Source organism: Sinohyriopsis cumingii, chromosome 7 (genome assembly GCF_028554795.1).
Source record: "Sinohyriopsis cumingii isolate HCF-2022 chromosome 7, ASM2855479v2, whole genome shotgun sequence".
Taxonomy (NCBI): domain Eukaryota; kingdom Metazoa; phylum Mollusca; class Bivalvia; order Unionida; family Unionidae; genus Sinohyriopsis; species Sinohyriopsis cumingii.
Window position 1 is genome coordinate 104,021,768 of NC_142967.1, and position 17,628 is coordinate 104,039,395.

Sequence of the window (17,628 nt, forward strand, 5' to 3'; positions counted from 1 at the left end):
CTTGAATAGTAACACGGCAAATAACTACCCAAAAACGTTTCATCGCACCTAGACATGTAGTCGTAGCGTTTCAGTCTATGGACATGGTTAATGACGGACAGTGCACTAGTACAGTCCTATTTCTCTTTATATTAGCCTTAATAATAATCTGACTTAAAATTTTGGATTGTTTTCAAAATGGTGACACAAATATGTTCAATATTACTGATTATTTGTCTTTCCAATCCCACGTCGAGAAATGCAATATTGAGGCCGAAAGAACGACTAACAGGATAATGGATTCGACTCTCGGTCATGATTATGCCAGCTTATTTCATTAGTTGGTAAATGTTAATCAGATCCATCCGGGTAACCTGGATTAAAACACTGATGACCCAGGGTACACGGATGAACCAGGTCTTGCAACAGTTTGAATAAAATCAGATCTCCACAGTCCTACATAGGACTGTTACAATCTGATTTTATTCAGACTGAGTCCTGTCACTCTTTTTGATTTTTTTTTATTAGCCCTGCCAATCATTTCCGTCAGTCATTAACCGGTCATTCCGATCGATATCCCAGTGTACAATCATGTTGGTAATGTTCTACGGTTTCGTACTTTGGATGGGTTATATTTTTTAAAGAAAAAGATGTTTCCCAAGTTTTCCTCACATGCACTTTATTTCAGGGTAAACTAATGTGTACACTCACCAATTAATTGGTGAGTGTACATATTAGTTTACCCCGGAATCAAGTCACTGTGGTTTTCCTCACTGGTTCAACTTATATAAATTAGGTATTTTTAAAAATAACTTTCAATTCCCTTTATTTTGGCATATGAGTGATGAGTGGAATTTGGTTTACAGAACATACAGCTTGGCTTACTTTAGATGTTCATTTATAAACAAACTGCTAGCTCCGCTTGGTTTTCTTCTCTTCCTGCATTTCAGAGGTAAATTGTACAAAAAATGAGCAGATAACTTTCTTTAAAATACATTTTATATACTTTGTAATTCATTTATTGCTCGTTTAGAAACTGGCATTGTTTATCTGGCAATAGTCCTTTTCCCTATTTTAGTAACTGCTAAAGATATGGTACTTTAGACTAATTCAGGCGGATCTTTTTTAGCACATGAGAGCAGTCATTTTTGATAACTGTGCTTACATCATGTACAATTTCCATAATTACAATATCCAAAGAAAATTTAGCCTTAGTACGTTAAAGTTGAATATAAATATGGCAATATTCTCTCCACTGTGCATGTAGTCTCTAGAGCGCCCCCACAATGATCGAGCATTTCCATCAATGATCGGAAAAGCTGGAGAAAATACTGAAACACCCACGAGGTATTCCGATTGATATTGTCTACTTTCACTTTGTGGAGAAGAGAGCAGATATTCAAACAGGTAAATATGAAATTAGTTTGATGGCTGCACAAAGACTTTAAGATCGTTTGGACAAGAGTCAGTCAATTTTCACGTTACTAGGAAATATACTGTGTGCAAAGACAAGTTTTTAGATCGTGATGATGACTTGAATGGTTGTCAGTACTGTAGTGCCACCAGTCTAAAAGACATCCACCCCCACTCCCAAAAAAGAGCAAAACTGTGGAGAACAACTGTTTCAAGGAAAGATGGTAAGGCCCTGTAGGTAGAAAATCCACTGAGAGATCGTATTAGTGTTGTAGAATAGTTAAGCTTGAAACAGAATCAGTACGATAAAGTGGTTGAGTAAATTCCGTACATTCTGTCAGTGTGTGTGTGTGTGTGTGTGCCCACTTGAAACCATATTTCCTTTCCTTTCCTTTACTTTAGTTTTTTCAGCACAACTGTCAGCTGAATTATCGATGAAAACATGTAACGTTTTTTATCGAGTACCAATGTACTTTCGATATCGTTGTGCAGGTCTGCCCAGACTTTTCTACACGCTAATTCAATTATGTTTTAAGGAATGAAAGCAAGTAAAACACCACATGATGACAGATGGCTAAAGATGCATTTAGATGTTGACTCAATTAACGAGGAAAGAGGGGGTGTATAGTTTGTGGTGGTGGGTGTATGCTGTAGATCTAAAATGAATGATCAGCTAACTTTTTTATATTCAAAGAGAAAACAGTTATTCAGATATTTGTTTGGATGATTAGCTGTCTTGCTTGTCAGTATTTTGTAAAAGAAACATAAAACCCAATGTATTATATGCTGATTTGTTTTACAAGGTAACAAGAAACTGTTAAATCATCCAATATTCTAATGCCCACTCACAAGATAATCATAATGTTACAGTTATGAATAATTACATTTCTCACATGTTGTTTCCATTTCCGTTCAGTCATCCTTATGAAGATAACATATAAAATGGCAAGTAGATGAAGAACATAAGGTGTACAGATAGTGGCATCAAAATCAACAAAGCTTTTAATTATTAATTAAATAGAGCTCTGAAAAAATTGTGAATAGTTGTGTAACATTCATTCCATCAGGAGCAGTGGTAGTCATTTATGCTTACCATGAGCTCACCTTGGTCATTTTTATCTTGGGAAGTTAATTTTCTATTTTTTTCACATAAGATACCATTATGCATTCAAGGAATTGCCTATATGATTCATTCCTTTTCTTTTGATTGTTTGGTTGTTCTGTTAAAGTCATTAAAGTAGATATCTGGACTATATTACTAAGATGTGGGCTGGTTGCTTGAATTTGGAACAGAGGACAATGAGTTTGCTATCACCGTTAAACTTTCTACTCTCCATTTTTGCTGCATATTAATACAGAGTCGAAGATGTGAGAATATATTTTGATTTGTGCATGGATTATTATACCTTTTTATTGTTAAAGCTACGTTAAAAATTTAAATTACGCACATACACCGTTTTATTACTTATGCATTTTTTAAACAAGAAATTATTTTCAAATTCCTCTTTACCTATGAAACAAATGGTCTACTTCCAAACCTTGTCAAGATAGGAAACTAGTTCCCTAGTACTGGGTCTTGGTAAAGGTTACATTATAACTGCTTACAGGAAACAAGGCAATTTCATACCAATAGACCCATTTCACAATAAGTGTGTTGGAAGAGTTGTCATTCTTGATATCAGTCACTAAAAATGAAAACAATTCTATTACTGCTGGGTGTAGATTGTTTACATTGACCAGGAAGTGGAAATAGTTAATAAAGTTTAAAAGTGATTGCCATGTTTCCTATTTAAGTTAATTGTTCCATGATTACAGATTGTTTCTGGACCTCCAACATTTGTTTGCAGAGAAGCACTTTATATTGAAAATTGGATGGCCTTCTCTCACAGAAAAATGAAATAAAATAAAATCACTGCAGCTTTTATAAAATTATAAACATACAGTCTCAGGATTATATAATTTATCACCCTGTTCATGAAACACAGTGCCTTATAATCTGAAAACGTGAACAATATCATTCAGTATCAGTGTAGAACCTCTTTGTTAACCCTTTACCTCATAGAGCATAGTTACAAAGTGCAGTGCACTATAAATAGAACACCTGTTACCTATTCAACTCCATATGCATAGGCCTGCCTGTTAACTGTTAAGCAATGTAATGTATGTTACGTTTAACATCAATTTTAACCATTTTACATGTTTGGTACACATCTATTATGTGTTGAAAAATTTAAGAGTAAAGTCCGATTGTTATAGCTTATGTAGTTATTTTTCATGGAAGAATTTTTTATGTGCTTTAAAATCTTGAGAGAACTCGTTCACTGTCATGTCAGTGAGGCCGCGTGACCAATCGTAGCTGCTATTTCTCATACTCGAAATTTACAAGTTTTTTGTCTGCATCTACATCACTAAGTCATCTTAATTTGATAATTTATAAAAACTATTCGCTGCCTACATCAATATCAGAGCCTTTACCTAAGTTATTGAATCTTTCATAGTTGTGATTCTAATCGTGAAAACATTATAAGTACTGAATGAAATCCGCGACCTCCATTTTGGAGAGTGGAGATTATGACCCAGTTACTTTAAATAGCAGATATAGACCAGAGCATAATCAGTGACCACGTGATGTGACGTAATTGTCATTTGCAGAAATGAATGTAGTATCTAATAGGGGGTTTCCCCGAAGGTGGCACAAAGAAAACCGGCTTAAAATGGCTGATGTTTACAGCAGGTGTCAAAAGGCTTTTCCGTGTGAATGGAGTAGAGGCATAAAAAGGTGCTTGCATGAGGTGATGGGTTAACTTATCAATTCATGAAACAGTTTGCCACAATCCATAAGAAATGGTTTTCCTACACTAACCTTCAAAAAGAAATTAATTTTTAAATAGACATTTTGGCTTTAGAAATAGAAACTTAACTTCTAAGAATCTGTTGCTATTGTCATTAACATTAAATACTTTTTAATCCGCACTTTCTCTGAAGCCATTCTTGACTTGGCAAATTACTATGCCTATTGTTGTGACTTCAACTGGTGCGCCATTTTCTGTTTTCATCATTGTTTGATGTGAAGAAATTCCATTTTGAATTACAAATTTACAACTTTAACAATTAGGATAATTTTAAAATGAAAAATGTTATAACTTTAAACATAAATAATGAAAAAAGTTTTTAAAGTTCATGATTTTACAAGTTGATAAATTTTAAAATGAAAAATGTTATAACTTTAAACATAAATAATGAAAAAAGTTTTTAAAGTTCATGATTTTACCAATGGATAAACTTGAAAAATCAGAAACTATCAATCTTTTTTGCTTTATTCCTCATACCAGTTTGAGAGTTTGCTGCACAAATTAATATCCAACAGGATGTTGCTTTACGTTTCATTAGTAATTAACTTGACTATTATTTGCATTAAGTTGTATACAGAAGTATTAAATAGTTGGAATACATTCTGAGAAAGAAATGTATATTTTATGAACCCATTTTGCATGATTATTTCCAGTTTTTTTGCGAAAAAAGACAAGAAGTAGTTTATTTATCTCTAATATTTTTTTATACATTTAAATTAGGTAATAGTCTTTTATTTAAAATTTTCTCTTTTCTAGAATTTAATGAACAGAGGAACTATGATAACACTTCAACTTTGAGTCATACATTTGGAACAAGAGACTTTAAAATTTGTAATCTATAATGTGATGAAAAGTGACATTATTTTGAATATTGGTTTTAAAAATAATAAGTATAAATATTTCAAGCAAAATTTGCTCAGTAATTCTGAGTGAAAGAGTTATTTTGAAAATGTGTTATTATATGGAAATATTATAATTCCATTTGATATAAAATTTAAATTTGGCTACATTTCATAAAATAACTCAATATAAAAAGAGTACATGATCAGATGGACATGTGTCACGCAACTGGGACTAGGTCACTGTGACATTGCTTTATTATCTATACACTTCCAGAATAGACTGTAAATACATGTACCATACATCAATATGCTGTTTTCACTCGAGGACATTGAATGGTGCTTAGTTGGGACTAATTAATTTGCAAAAAGTAAAAGCTCATTAATACCAAAACTCTAAGAAATGAAATAGATTTTGATCAAGCATAGTACTGTATGGTTTTATTTAATATCTCAGCTTTATTGTGAATAGCGGTCTCAACTCACCACTGAGTCAAGGTCAAAGTGAGAATTGTGACTTTTGTACTTTTGAGCTAATGAACATATTGATTTGTATTGTACAGTTGGATATAGTTCAGACTTTCCAATACCCAAGTCAATAGTCAGCACTTTAACATTGATTTTATGGTGAAAAGTCATGACTTGGGATTTATTTGATGCACATTACCATTACACATCAAGTATGAATGAATTTTATCAAACCATGTTTGTGGATAAATCTGAGGAAATGGGGAATATCTTGATAGCAATGGGGACAAGGTTCATGGCCTTCAGCAATGCTACCTGGGACACCAAAGTCTGCATAAAAATGTGTATAATTTTCATTTTGGATGTAAGGAGGTCTCATTAGGTGAGTTGTCACTACACAGTCTCTTTTTTTATTGAACTTTTCTTTTGTTTTGTTTGTAGAAAGTGAGCATCCAGCATATATTATCTGAGTTATCAAAAAGAGTCTACCAGTAAGTGGTTTTAAAGGGATTAGGTGAGGTCAAAAAGTAGGGAGATATTGGGACCTCTTCATATTCTTCTGTATAATTGGCTTGTTTGTTCAGCAGATATTCACAACAATATTCTTTTGTCGAATATTCAAGTAATGAGTTGTTATTCTCACATAATATTGTAAAGTAGTGGTAAAATGACATATCTGTCCCTCTGTGGTAGAATCAATATGATGGTTTTCAACTAGAGTATTTTACTTGCATATTCCTGAAATGGATCGAACTTGTGCATCATGGTTTACAACTTTATGAAGTGCATCTGAAATTTTGTTGAAGTTTTACCTTTTCTTACAAAAGCAACAGTGAATGTAATACTTCATCATTAACCATCCATTCAGACATCTGCCAGTCTTGAATACTATATATAATCCACATGTTAGTCAATCCAATTGCAGAAAACAAAAATGGGTGTGTGTGCTAGGACAAATCAGCAGACTGATCATATCTGGTAAGTTTTTCGTCAAGGTCAGTTAGATGTGATTTGTGTTCCATGTTCACATTTTTCTTCATGTTTTTTTTTTTTATTACTTGAAAATTCAAAAATGTGAATTAGACAGCCAGTTGATATATTTAGAAGAAAAAAAGGTTACCTAGCGGATCGTAAAAGTTTATATAGTTTCAAAATAGCTGTTCAAGACTTAATAAAGTATATGTATTCGTCAATCTATTAGAGGTAAGAACTGAGTGTTAATTTTTAGCTCACCTGGCCCAATGACTCTCCTGCCAATCTCACCTGTCTACCACAGATTGCTGATGAGATTTAATGAAGCGCACAAACCTTAGATATTTAGACAATTGAACATTTAAGTTATATAATCACTCTGAACATCAGTATCTAAACCAAAAACATACAGTATATAAATAAGGGCTGCATTGTTTCAATGCCATCAGTTCTATCATTAATTTAACAGATTCACCCCTCCCTCCACAAAAAATATGACAGTGATGTAGGATGAGTGGGAGGTCATCCGCAGTAGGATCAATTTAAGTGGACTTGTAGCATGGCCCTGTGTTTTCTCATAATCATTACTTTCAGCTTCTCAAGAACATTTGCTTGACCAATTTACACCAAAGTTTAGAGAGGGCATTATATTATTTGTGCTTGTCAAATGTTTTCTAATGATACCTATGTGCCATGAAATACGTCTTCTATTGGTAAAACAACAAAATCTCCAAATGATATTTTCTCTAACTTGGATAACAAAATTTGATCAATTTAAGAATGTTAATTTAAGTGTCAAGAAATGATGCTAGTTGGACATCAGATATATCAATGGAACAATAAACTGAACTGTGAAATCTTGCCATTTTCAGAGTTGTAGTCACAGTAACATTAAAAGCTTTATCATTGTCTAATGCTTCTTTCCATCTCCTTCCAGAATCCAGAATCTTATGAAATTTAAGTTGAAGACCTGACTATGGCAGAAGGAGAGACAGGTTAAATTTAGTTTAATTTTCTCTTTTAATTAAAAATAGGAAAATTGGTTTACTTACTAATAATGCACCATCTTAAAATATTTTCTCTTACATGAAGACCTTACAGTCTCAAAAATAACTTCTTTCTTATTGCAAGATCTTTACATTAACCTCAGTATTAACCTCTGTATCATGTACAGTCACACCTTGGATATTTATTCTATTTTACGGAAATTTAGCAAATAGAAAATAGAATAAAGTTATATGTTAGGCATGGCTGCATGGATGAGGAAGAAAAGCTGATACAGCATCACAAATTTTCACATTTGAAAGTTTTACCAGGTATATGTATTGTATTTCTCAATGACGGTTTGTGTTGGACTGTCGCCAGTGTGTTTAAAACTGAGTATACTTTACAAGAATGGTAGACAGTTTGTGTTGGACTGTCACCAGTGTGTTTAAAACTGAGTATACTTTACAAGAATGGTAGACAGTTTGTGTTGGACTGTCACCAGTGTGTTTAAAACTGAGTATACTTTACAAGAATGGTAGACAGTTTGTGTTGGACTGTCACCAGTGTGTTTAAAACTGAGCATACTTTACAAGAATGGTAGACAGTTTGTGTTGGACTGTCACCAGTGTGTTTAAAACTGAGCATACTTTACAAGAATGGTAGACAGTTTGTGTTGGACTGTCACCAGTGTGTTTAAAACTGAGTATACTTTACAAGAATGGTAGACAAAATAAATTTAATTATCAATACTCAAGATGATTTTCCCATGGCCCTAAATTCCACCAAGAACCCCTTGTAGAAAGAAGATGTTATAGTTAATAGAAAGTTAAAAACAACAATATCCACATGAAAATTTTTGCAAGTCTGTGCAGCATTTATATTTAGAACTGTACTATTAATGGTCTTTCATCAAAATTACGACCTTTCTGCTGCCATCTTTTGCAAATCAAGAAATAAACTTTGTTTATTGTTTACCAGTTAATGGTGTCAGTCTCATCATTATTTTCTTGGAATTTCACCATTTGATTTCTTTCCAGGTGCTTTATTTATATCTGCTCAGAGTGAATTGTTCTTAACCTGAAGTAACTGTTAAATAAACACATGCGTATTTTATATAATTTCAGCAACTCAGGGATTAATCGTTTTGGAAGGTGAGGGTAAGACAGGTGATGCTGGAGGCAGCTCAAAAACTGTGGAGGTCAGAGGATTTTCTTTGGACACAAGTCATGATGTTCTGGAGATGTATTTTGAGAATACCCGATGATCAGGAGGAGGTGATATAGAGGAGTTTGAGATCAAAGATGACGTGGCTTACATCACATTTGAAGAGGCTGAAGGTACACTTCATTACAGCTTGGATGGTGCCTATTTATAATAATTGTTTGACAAAAATTTAAAATATTCTGTTAAAGATTTAATGAGATACCTAAAATACTAAAGTCAGCAATAGCATATTTTAATCAGTATTTATAGGATGTTTTTCATGACTTTACTTTTAAATTAGACTTATTTTAGTTATTAAATACTGATAGATAACATAAAACAATAGTTTCCATATCTCTAAAATTCATTTTATACAAGTCCAAAAAGAATATTAAGAAATTCTTGTTATCAATTCAATAACTGTTAAATTAAATTCCATAACAATGGTCCCCGCTGGCAGTTCTTCTCCAATGCATCAGTCCCCATTGTGGCCTCTTATTTGTTGGTCACTTGCATGATCTTATGGGCTGGGTATTAGAGCACAAAAATCCACTGAAAATGTGTTATGTCTTGGCTGCTAAGAAGAGCTGTCAAAACAAAGTTGATGTTGGCAGGTCCAGATTTGAACCAGTCATATAACACTATTGTGTCCTTCTGAGTAGAACAGTTTTAGACTATAGCTTTAAAAAGAGCAGCTTTGATCATCCATGTTTAGATTATACAGAACAGCACTTAATGTAGGATAGTTTGATCTAAGGATCAGTGCACCAAAATGTTGTTGAGAGGGACATAGTTTTTTAATACACCGTTTATACAAGGTCTGGTTTTATTTTTCAGTATAGTTGACATTTTCCTGTGTTAATAGCATAAAAGGACAAATGATAAATAAGCCAGTGACACAAAATCTTGCTCTGCTGTAATATATGGACATTTACAGATGTAGTAAATATGTGATGCTCAAAATGTATACAGCTCTCCGTCAATATAAAGTGCTTCACTATTACACAATTTTGGATATAATGTAATAAAACTCTCAACCCCTATAACCAGAATTATGACAATTATTTAATGAAATACTGAGAGAAAAAACTTTAAACATCTGTCAGCTGAAACCTTTACATCAAAACTGTACTTGGTTTTGAGAATACAATAACATGCTTGTACAGTCACTGTTTGACTCTAAGTAGCCACTGTCATATTTGGGCCATGTCAGACATTAAATTCCTAACAGGCTGTTGCACACCCAAAATTACCCACGTCTCTAATAATCCACAGTTGTATTTGGCCCTTGCCAACTATTGTATATGTTTACAGTACACAGAGCTGTTCAATTTTCCTTTATCTTGCTGATCATAACAATGACCAGCTTATCATCAATCATGTTTGTTGACAACTTGATAGCAACAGATCACAGAAAGGATTAGTGAGAACATGTTTTTTGTACTTGCTGCCACTTTCTGTGATCTGCTGCAATGCAGCCCAGAATGCATTTTTCAATCACCAGTGAGAAAGTGGCATTTAAAGATAGATGGTCATTTGAATTATGGATGTGGCCAAGCAAAGAAATTGTCACATTTTTGCAAAATCAGTTAGATGTATAGGTGAGTTCAGTATTATCAGTAATTATGAGTTAATTAAGACAGATCACTGTTAACTTAAATAATTTGGATAAATAGTGAATGAAGACATTTAATTTCCTGATGGAAACGTCAAAGAAAATGAAAGCTTATTCTGTGAAGGTTAAGATGGATGTTTAAAGAAACTTCAACCTGATGAGGTGCAAAAAAAAAAATTTGTAGTGGAGTTAGGTGTGGCTGAGTCAACTTTGCATGGTTGGAGAAAAGATGAGGAAAAAAGTAATAATATGATCACTAAATTAGATGCAAATGCTGGACTTAAAAGAAAAGAATTATCAGAGGGTTCAGACTTACACAGTGCTCTGTATACTTAGTTTCTTCAGTTTTTCCAAGGCTTTAAATCCACAGAGTTGTAACACACAGGCTTTGAAAAAAATCAAGAATGATCAGGTGTCAAATGACATAAAATCACAACATTTTTCACATGTGATTGAACAGTGCTTATTCTATTTTGATTAGAATGTGTTTGTTTTGGACATGATTAGATTTCAAATGGATTATATACATGGCTGTACATTTTTTATTTTGTTATTTATGTTATTTTTTGTTTTAGAATTGCTATTAGCATGCAGCAGATGAGTGACATCATTCATTTGCTAATCATCATATGTAACTTTTAAAAAAAACTAAGGACAAGAGATTTTATTGAAAAAATGACGAGATTAATCAATGCACTATTTAGTTAGATGCACATTTATTTAGTTGCAAAATGTAGAAGGGTTAAATATGTGCTTGTGAAACCTTAATTAAAAGTGAATCAAGCATTTGAAATCAAGATGCACTGGTCAGTCACAATTACTTTATTGTTATTTGGTAATGAATGGAGTAACCTTTTTACTTTTCTGTGTCAGTTGTCCAGAGGGTAGTTTCCCACAGTCCCCACCAGGTGGCAGGTCAGACATTGTCTGTGACAGTATTTTGTCCTCCACCACAGAAGGCCTGCTATGAAAACAGAGTCCTGGTCCAGAGGTTGAATAGTGCCGTAACAGAGGAACAGTTGACTAACTTCCTGGAGACAGAGACAGGAATGAAAGTCACAGAATTCCTGTATGGAAAAGAGGAGGGGAAAGTTGTTGTAACTTTCTCAAATTGTATTGGTAATTATGTTTTATAATTCTTAACTTCAGATTATGCGTAGACAAATTAAATAAATGCACTGATCGGTCAAATAAAAAAATTCTGAATGTGTCTATTTATGTGCTGAAGGTTTTGTTTTTGGCTCATAAAGCAATTATATGCTTTTAAATTTCACTGGCATGCATTAGGAAACATATGCCTAAACATGTTGGTTATCTTTTATACATTTTTTGTGAAACACACCTTGGTCAAAGCTTGACAAAATGATTACTCTGGCTTTCATTTATGTGCTTGTGATTCCATTTGCACCAAAGATTGAGGACAGTGTTAAAGTCTTTCTGATTAAATTCATTGTTGAAGTTTTATTCACATTCTACCTAACTAAAAACAGAAAGTGACTCGTTTGTGTTTATAGTTTTTTTGCAATTTGTAGTGAAAAGTTTGATGTCATATTTGCATTTAAGATTTCTTAAATGCATAAATACTTTTTGCTCCACCCCCTTTTCTACATGCACTTTTCCACATCCACATGTTAATTATAGATTTTTTCTATCACACATCAATGATTGCTTTTCATTGCACATTAGTTTGGGGCCTGGTTAGTCTAGCATTATAAGATGCTTGCCTGTACAGATCACTGACATCTTACATCTGTCCTTATGGATTCGAGTGTCTAGTTTTTTGGCTGATGTGGGACTGAGAAAACTTGTCAATTGCTTCCCATGGGTGGATGGTTCTTCCCAGGGCATTCCTGGGTTCTCCCACGACCATATATACTGGCTGCCAGGTATTACTTATGATGTGCTAAAAAATGGTGATAAACCAGTAGCAACAAAAACACATTAATTTGAAATGCTTTAAATTTAAACAGCAATAAAGATTAGGGTAGGTATATGATAGGTATATGATTAATCTTGGCCACAGATTTACATTTTGGTCAGTAATTGAAATTTATGTTTACAATTTCACTTGTCTTCTTCATGGGTATCAGAGAAAGTACTTGCAGTTTTACAATGAGATTGACCTTTGTGACCTTTTGATTTTGATTTATTTTTTGGATTTGATAAATAGTTGTAGCAGCATGGATGCAGTGCTCCTGGTTTATGCGAGTGAGAAAATTCTGCCATACTATGCAAGTGTGATGAACACACTGAATTACCTTTTTCTTAGTGGATCAGGCATCTTGCAGTATTCCTTTGGTAGGTCAAATGGATATGTCCTTCAGGTTTACTTCTGCTTTTTGTTTGTTTTGTTCCATTGGAAGACCAGGTGGTCTGCTTAAATTTAATGTGTGCATTTCATGAAGGTGCAAATACTGGTGTTATCAGCTGATGAAATTTACACTTAAATAGTTAAAGTCAAGTATGGGGTAAATCTATAATAATTTTTGTTAAATAAAAGAGTTCATTTTATAATGTATGTATAATGTTCATTTTATAGTGTATACATTTGTACAAACTGGGTACATTTAGCCTACTAGTTTTGATGAAATCAGCCTTTAATTTCCCAATTTGTCAAATATCGGAGGTTTTCCATAGAGGGTGCTGTTACATGTTATTGGCACTTGTTTTGTTGCCAATGTTAGCATTTTAAGGTCTATTGAACTTGACCTGATGACAGTGTGTTTGAGAGAGATAGCGCATGTGTATACAGAAATATAATATTGAATGTATGAGTTCGCTGCATTTTTACTCACAAATTATAGATATTGTTTCATCAAATAGCAAACAAGATATAAATAATGAACATCTGTTACTCACAAATTTCGTTTATGATCTCATCATTAAAAAAGTTTGCCACATGCTGTGAAAGATGTATGACAAGACAAGTTAATCATCTCAGATGACACATTCCTAGAGAATTTTGCATTTGTTCCACACTTGTAATGTATAAATTGATATTTTGTTAATTTTTTTGTATGTCTCCACAGGGAATTGTGTGTGAGTGTGATTTGGATTTTTAATGTAGCTTTAACAATTTTCCAGTCAAATCACTATGATGTCTGCAGTGTGGAACTTTAGAGTGATGTCGTGCACTGGAACATCATGCTGCAGACATGTAGCATCATGTCCCACCCAGTCACATTATTCTGACACCAGGCTGACCAGTCTAGCACTAACCTCTTAATGCTGAGCGTTAAGTGAGGCAGTTGCTATTACCATTTTATAAGTCTTTGGTATGACTCAGATGGGGTTTGAACCCACAACCTCCTGCATCTGAGGCAGAGTATCTAGCCACTTAGGCCATTGAAGCAATCTCCATAGGGAATTAGTGTTTAAAGAAACAATTGAAATGTGCTCTTTTTAACAAGCTAATGGTAGGTATTTGGTTATATTTTGCTTTCCTTGCATAGCTGCAGTCTTCTAACCAGCATTTATCCATTTAATTGTTTCTTATGATTCATTGAACTCATCTTGCCTATATTGTTTATTGTGTTGTAATATTTATATGTGATAAGAAGGTTGCACACCACTTGAAGTTTATTTATGTTATGGTCAGTTATCAAACTCAGGTTTGGATAGCCTTTCTTAAAAAAAAAAATTTCTTTATTGTTAGCATTGTAACTTAATGGTGTTTTGGTTATTTTTATAGTCCCTAGCTTTTCTGAGCCTGGTTGACTTGTTTATTTTGAAATTTTCTTTTCTGAGCTTAGCATTGCTTCCTTTTTAGCAGTGAATTTTTTGAAAACAACCCAAGCAAAGTTACTTCTCACCATTCTCACCAAAGTTTTTTTAGTATTAGCTTAGACCTAGTCCATGCATTACTTTGTGTATCCTGTTGGTACATATATTTTTAAAAAAGAATCTTCTTTTCATATTTTCAGAACAAGAAACAGCAACTATTTCTAAGCAGTGTATGGATAGGCATGGTCACAGGAGATCTATCTGGGACACAAACCAGACTTGTTTATCCTGCACACACTGTGAAAGGACTGATCATTATCACCTTTTAGCCATTGGTCAGACAAGATGAGAGACACACATATAAAGCATGGGGAAATCCAAGTCTCTCGATTCCTCAGAGAAGACACCTATTGTTAATGGGTGTCCTGTCAAGGGAGGTTATGATTGTGTGAAGAGTGTGTTGCTTCCTCCAATTAAGGATGGTGTCACAGAATTGTGTATGAGTTATATCAATATGTATATGTACTCTGGTTTCGTTGCCAGATACAGTGTCACCCGAGGTGGTATTTTTTTTGGCTCTAGTTATTTCGAAATACTGAGCGAAACTCAGACCATGCTGCATGTGCGAATTGCCTGCAGCGGGAAAACCTAAGTACCTAGCTGGGCATATCTGTCACAGCTAGTGTACATATAGAGCAAATTCTCTATAACCAAATTACATTACGACGAGTCTTGTCAGAAAGCTTACCCCTTTACGGGAACAAATCTCCAGCTGTAGAGCTGCCTTATGCCATGCCTTGTATATGGTTTATTGTGGAGTCACCAGCTGTAGAGCTGCCTTATACATGCCTGCCATGTCTTATACATGGTATGATGTGGAGTCACAGAACTCTGTGTGGTTTTGTGTGACATATACGCTGTTATGGTGACGTTGGATCGAAAGAGTGTACTGGTTTTCTTGATGTGAGGGACCAAGATTTCATAACCATCGTGTCTGTGTTAAATGTAAGGACTCTCGAGGGATCCTTCAACAGACTGAGAGGGGCGGACCGTGCATGGCCATTGACTAGACCAAGTGGAATGGGAGTTACATCTTGGACGTCAAATGGGCACCAAGATAGTTATATATATTGTATTCCATGTTGTTATTTTCACTATTGCTATCTGAGCAAATTTACATGCATTTCAATATCGTTATATGAACGATACATTCATATTTATATGCATTTCAATATTGTCATATGAATGATACATTCAAGTTTGTCTGTATTGGGGTGTAGATCATATACTTTTATTTTGTTGATCAGTGATAGGACTTAATTCACGATTGTTTTTTAAATTCCATTTGTTAAATTCATGTTTGAGTTATTTCTCGTTGAGTTAATTGTTGTTGTTGATAGTTCCATTTAGGAACTTTATAATTTTCCTTATCTCTTTGTTTATAATGGTGTCAGATTTTGTTAATATTTAATTTGCATTTATAACTAAACATCTTATAAATGCAGTTGCTTTTGGTGTCTTCCCATATCCAGTCCCAACCCGGCTTCATCTTGTGACAGATGGGTAGTACTCTCACATTCTTTGAGGGCAGAGAGTGAGTTGCGCCTGCAGAGGAAGCAGCAGACATTCTCTTTTCCAGAAAGGCAGAGAGTGCTTTGTGCCTCCTCAGTGAAGGGGGAGCAGCACCTGCTACCTTCCTGAAGCTTGGTATGGCCTGAAAGTGAGTGGTATCCATTCATAAGGTAGGAGCAGCACCTTTTCAGTTCTTGGGACTCATTGTTGGCAGTTATAAGGGACAAGTTCAAATCCAAGCCTGTAAGTTTTGGGGAAAGTCATTTTATTGATCTGAGTTGCCTTATGAGTCTTTGCCCGATAACTGGTGACCAGTCTTCACTCACTTGTCCTTGAGCCCCTTATTCTATCAGGATAGGGAACAGGTCGAGTCTCCTTCTCTCCAGACCGCTGTTTCATCCAGTAGGGGATGGGGACTTGGTTTATAGATGCCATATTAGGGATGGGGATTGAATCAGCATTCCCCGTTCCATATTATCCTCTTAATTCCTATGGGATGAGAGGGGTTTGACTGCCGGAAAGTGATCAGCCCATTCCCTACATGCAGCCATTGATTGCTCCACATTGGCCACATGTTAGTGTGGTCACGACTGTGGACTGTTGACCTACATCATCTTACAAAGTAGGGGGAAAAAAAGAGGGAGGGGAAAAATCTGTAAATTGAATTAACTTTACATGCCTTTTTATATGACTATAAAGTAGTGAAACTTGTTTTTGTACATTTTGCTGTTTTGTGAATGATCATCATTTCTGACTCAGATGTTTTGATGAGTCTTGAAATGGACAAAGTTTTTTTATTTTAAAAATGCATGCTGTATATATTATAGTTTTCATTAGTTCCATTCAGCTATGGTCAAATGTGAACCTTGAAAAAATAAATTTCATCCTGGAAAGACTCTGGAAATGTATCTTTACAAAAGCATCTCTATTTGCTTGCCTTCCCATCTTTCTGGATGATCCCAAAGGTCCTAAACAAAGACAGGCAGTTCACTGGTTTCGCTCATTTTGATTGCACCTCTGTGGCCCCAGTGATCACGGTTCAGTGTTTTTTTTTATCTGCTGGTGGACCACCTGCAGCACAGTACCTCAGAGGACCTCCTGTTGCAGGACAAGGGTTCTGTCCTACACAACAGCCATCAGATTATCCACCTTCATTCTTGGCTCATCTCAAATGATCTCTCTGCAAAGAAATGTTTTCTATCAAAGTTGCCAATTGAATCGTTCAGTCCAGGCAAAATCAAAGGTGTAAGGTGTAATATGCCATATGAAGACGTTTTGTGATTGGTGTAGTAGAAAATGGTCAGTACTAGATGTACCTCTTCCTGTTTGATGAAAAACAAAGATCAGTTTATTAGGTGTCTATCAAGCAGCCCTTTCCAACACTCACATTTTTTCTAAGGGTCTTGCCATTGGGTCAGATTCTCACTTAGCAGACCTGATGAGGTATTTTGAACTGCAAAGCTCAGTGTCCCTTTCTCTAATACCTAAATGGAATCTTTCTTGTGTCTTGTGATCTCTTAAACCTCCCTGTGAATCTTTGGGAGAACCTTACCTTACTCTAAGAACAGATTTCTTGCTCGCCTTAGTATCTGTGAGATGAAGGAGTGAGCTTAATGTCCTGTCCGTAGAACTGAGCTGTATTAGGTTCAGTGGGCATTATGGGCGAGTATCTCTCCTTGTCAACCAGTTTTTTGTTTAGGAAAATACCAGTTTCCATTGGTTCTTCCACCCATGATTGAGATCTACAGTCTTAGCTGTATCTGTGCTGGAGATCATCAACATAGATGTTGATGTTCAGGTAATGATCAGTGTTTTTGCTTAGCAGCCTCTAAAGGGAGAAGGAAGTGTACTAAGCATCTTTTCCTCTCAATTAAAATTTCAACTTATATTTTAGCCTGGACAGTAATTAAGTATCAAGAAAGTTTACAAGTCCCTTACTTATAGGAACCTGTGTTTCATGAAAATAAAAGCCCATGAGGTTCAAGCCATTCCTGCCTTTTGGGTC

At 34.7% G+C, this 17,628-nt stretch overlaps 1 protein-coding gene across 2 annotated transcripts in view; it reads left to right on the forward strand.

Annotated features, from left to right (window-relative positions):
- The first annotated feature begins 1,268 nt into the window (after positions 1 to 1,268).
- LOC149795853 (uncharacterized) overlaps positions 1,269 to 17,628 on the forward strand; it is a 65,842-nt gene continuing 49,482 nt past the window's right edge. For both annotated transcript variants that reach the window (XM_089965774.1, XM_089965775.1), the window contains exons 1-4: positions 1,269 to 1,386; positions 7,461 to 7,518; positions 8,635 to 8,847; positions 11,202 to 11,447. In XM_089965774.1, the coding sequence (XP_089821900.1) occupies positions 11,378 to 11,447 (70 nt within the window). In that variant the 5' untranslated portion in view covers positions 1,269 to 1,386; positions 7,461 to 7,518; positions 8,635 to 8,847; positions 11,202 to 11,377. The remainder of the gene's footprint in view (positions 1,387 to 7,460; positions 7,519 to 8,634; positions 8,848 to 11,201; positions 11,448 to 17,628) is intronic.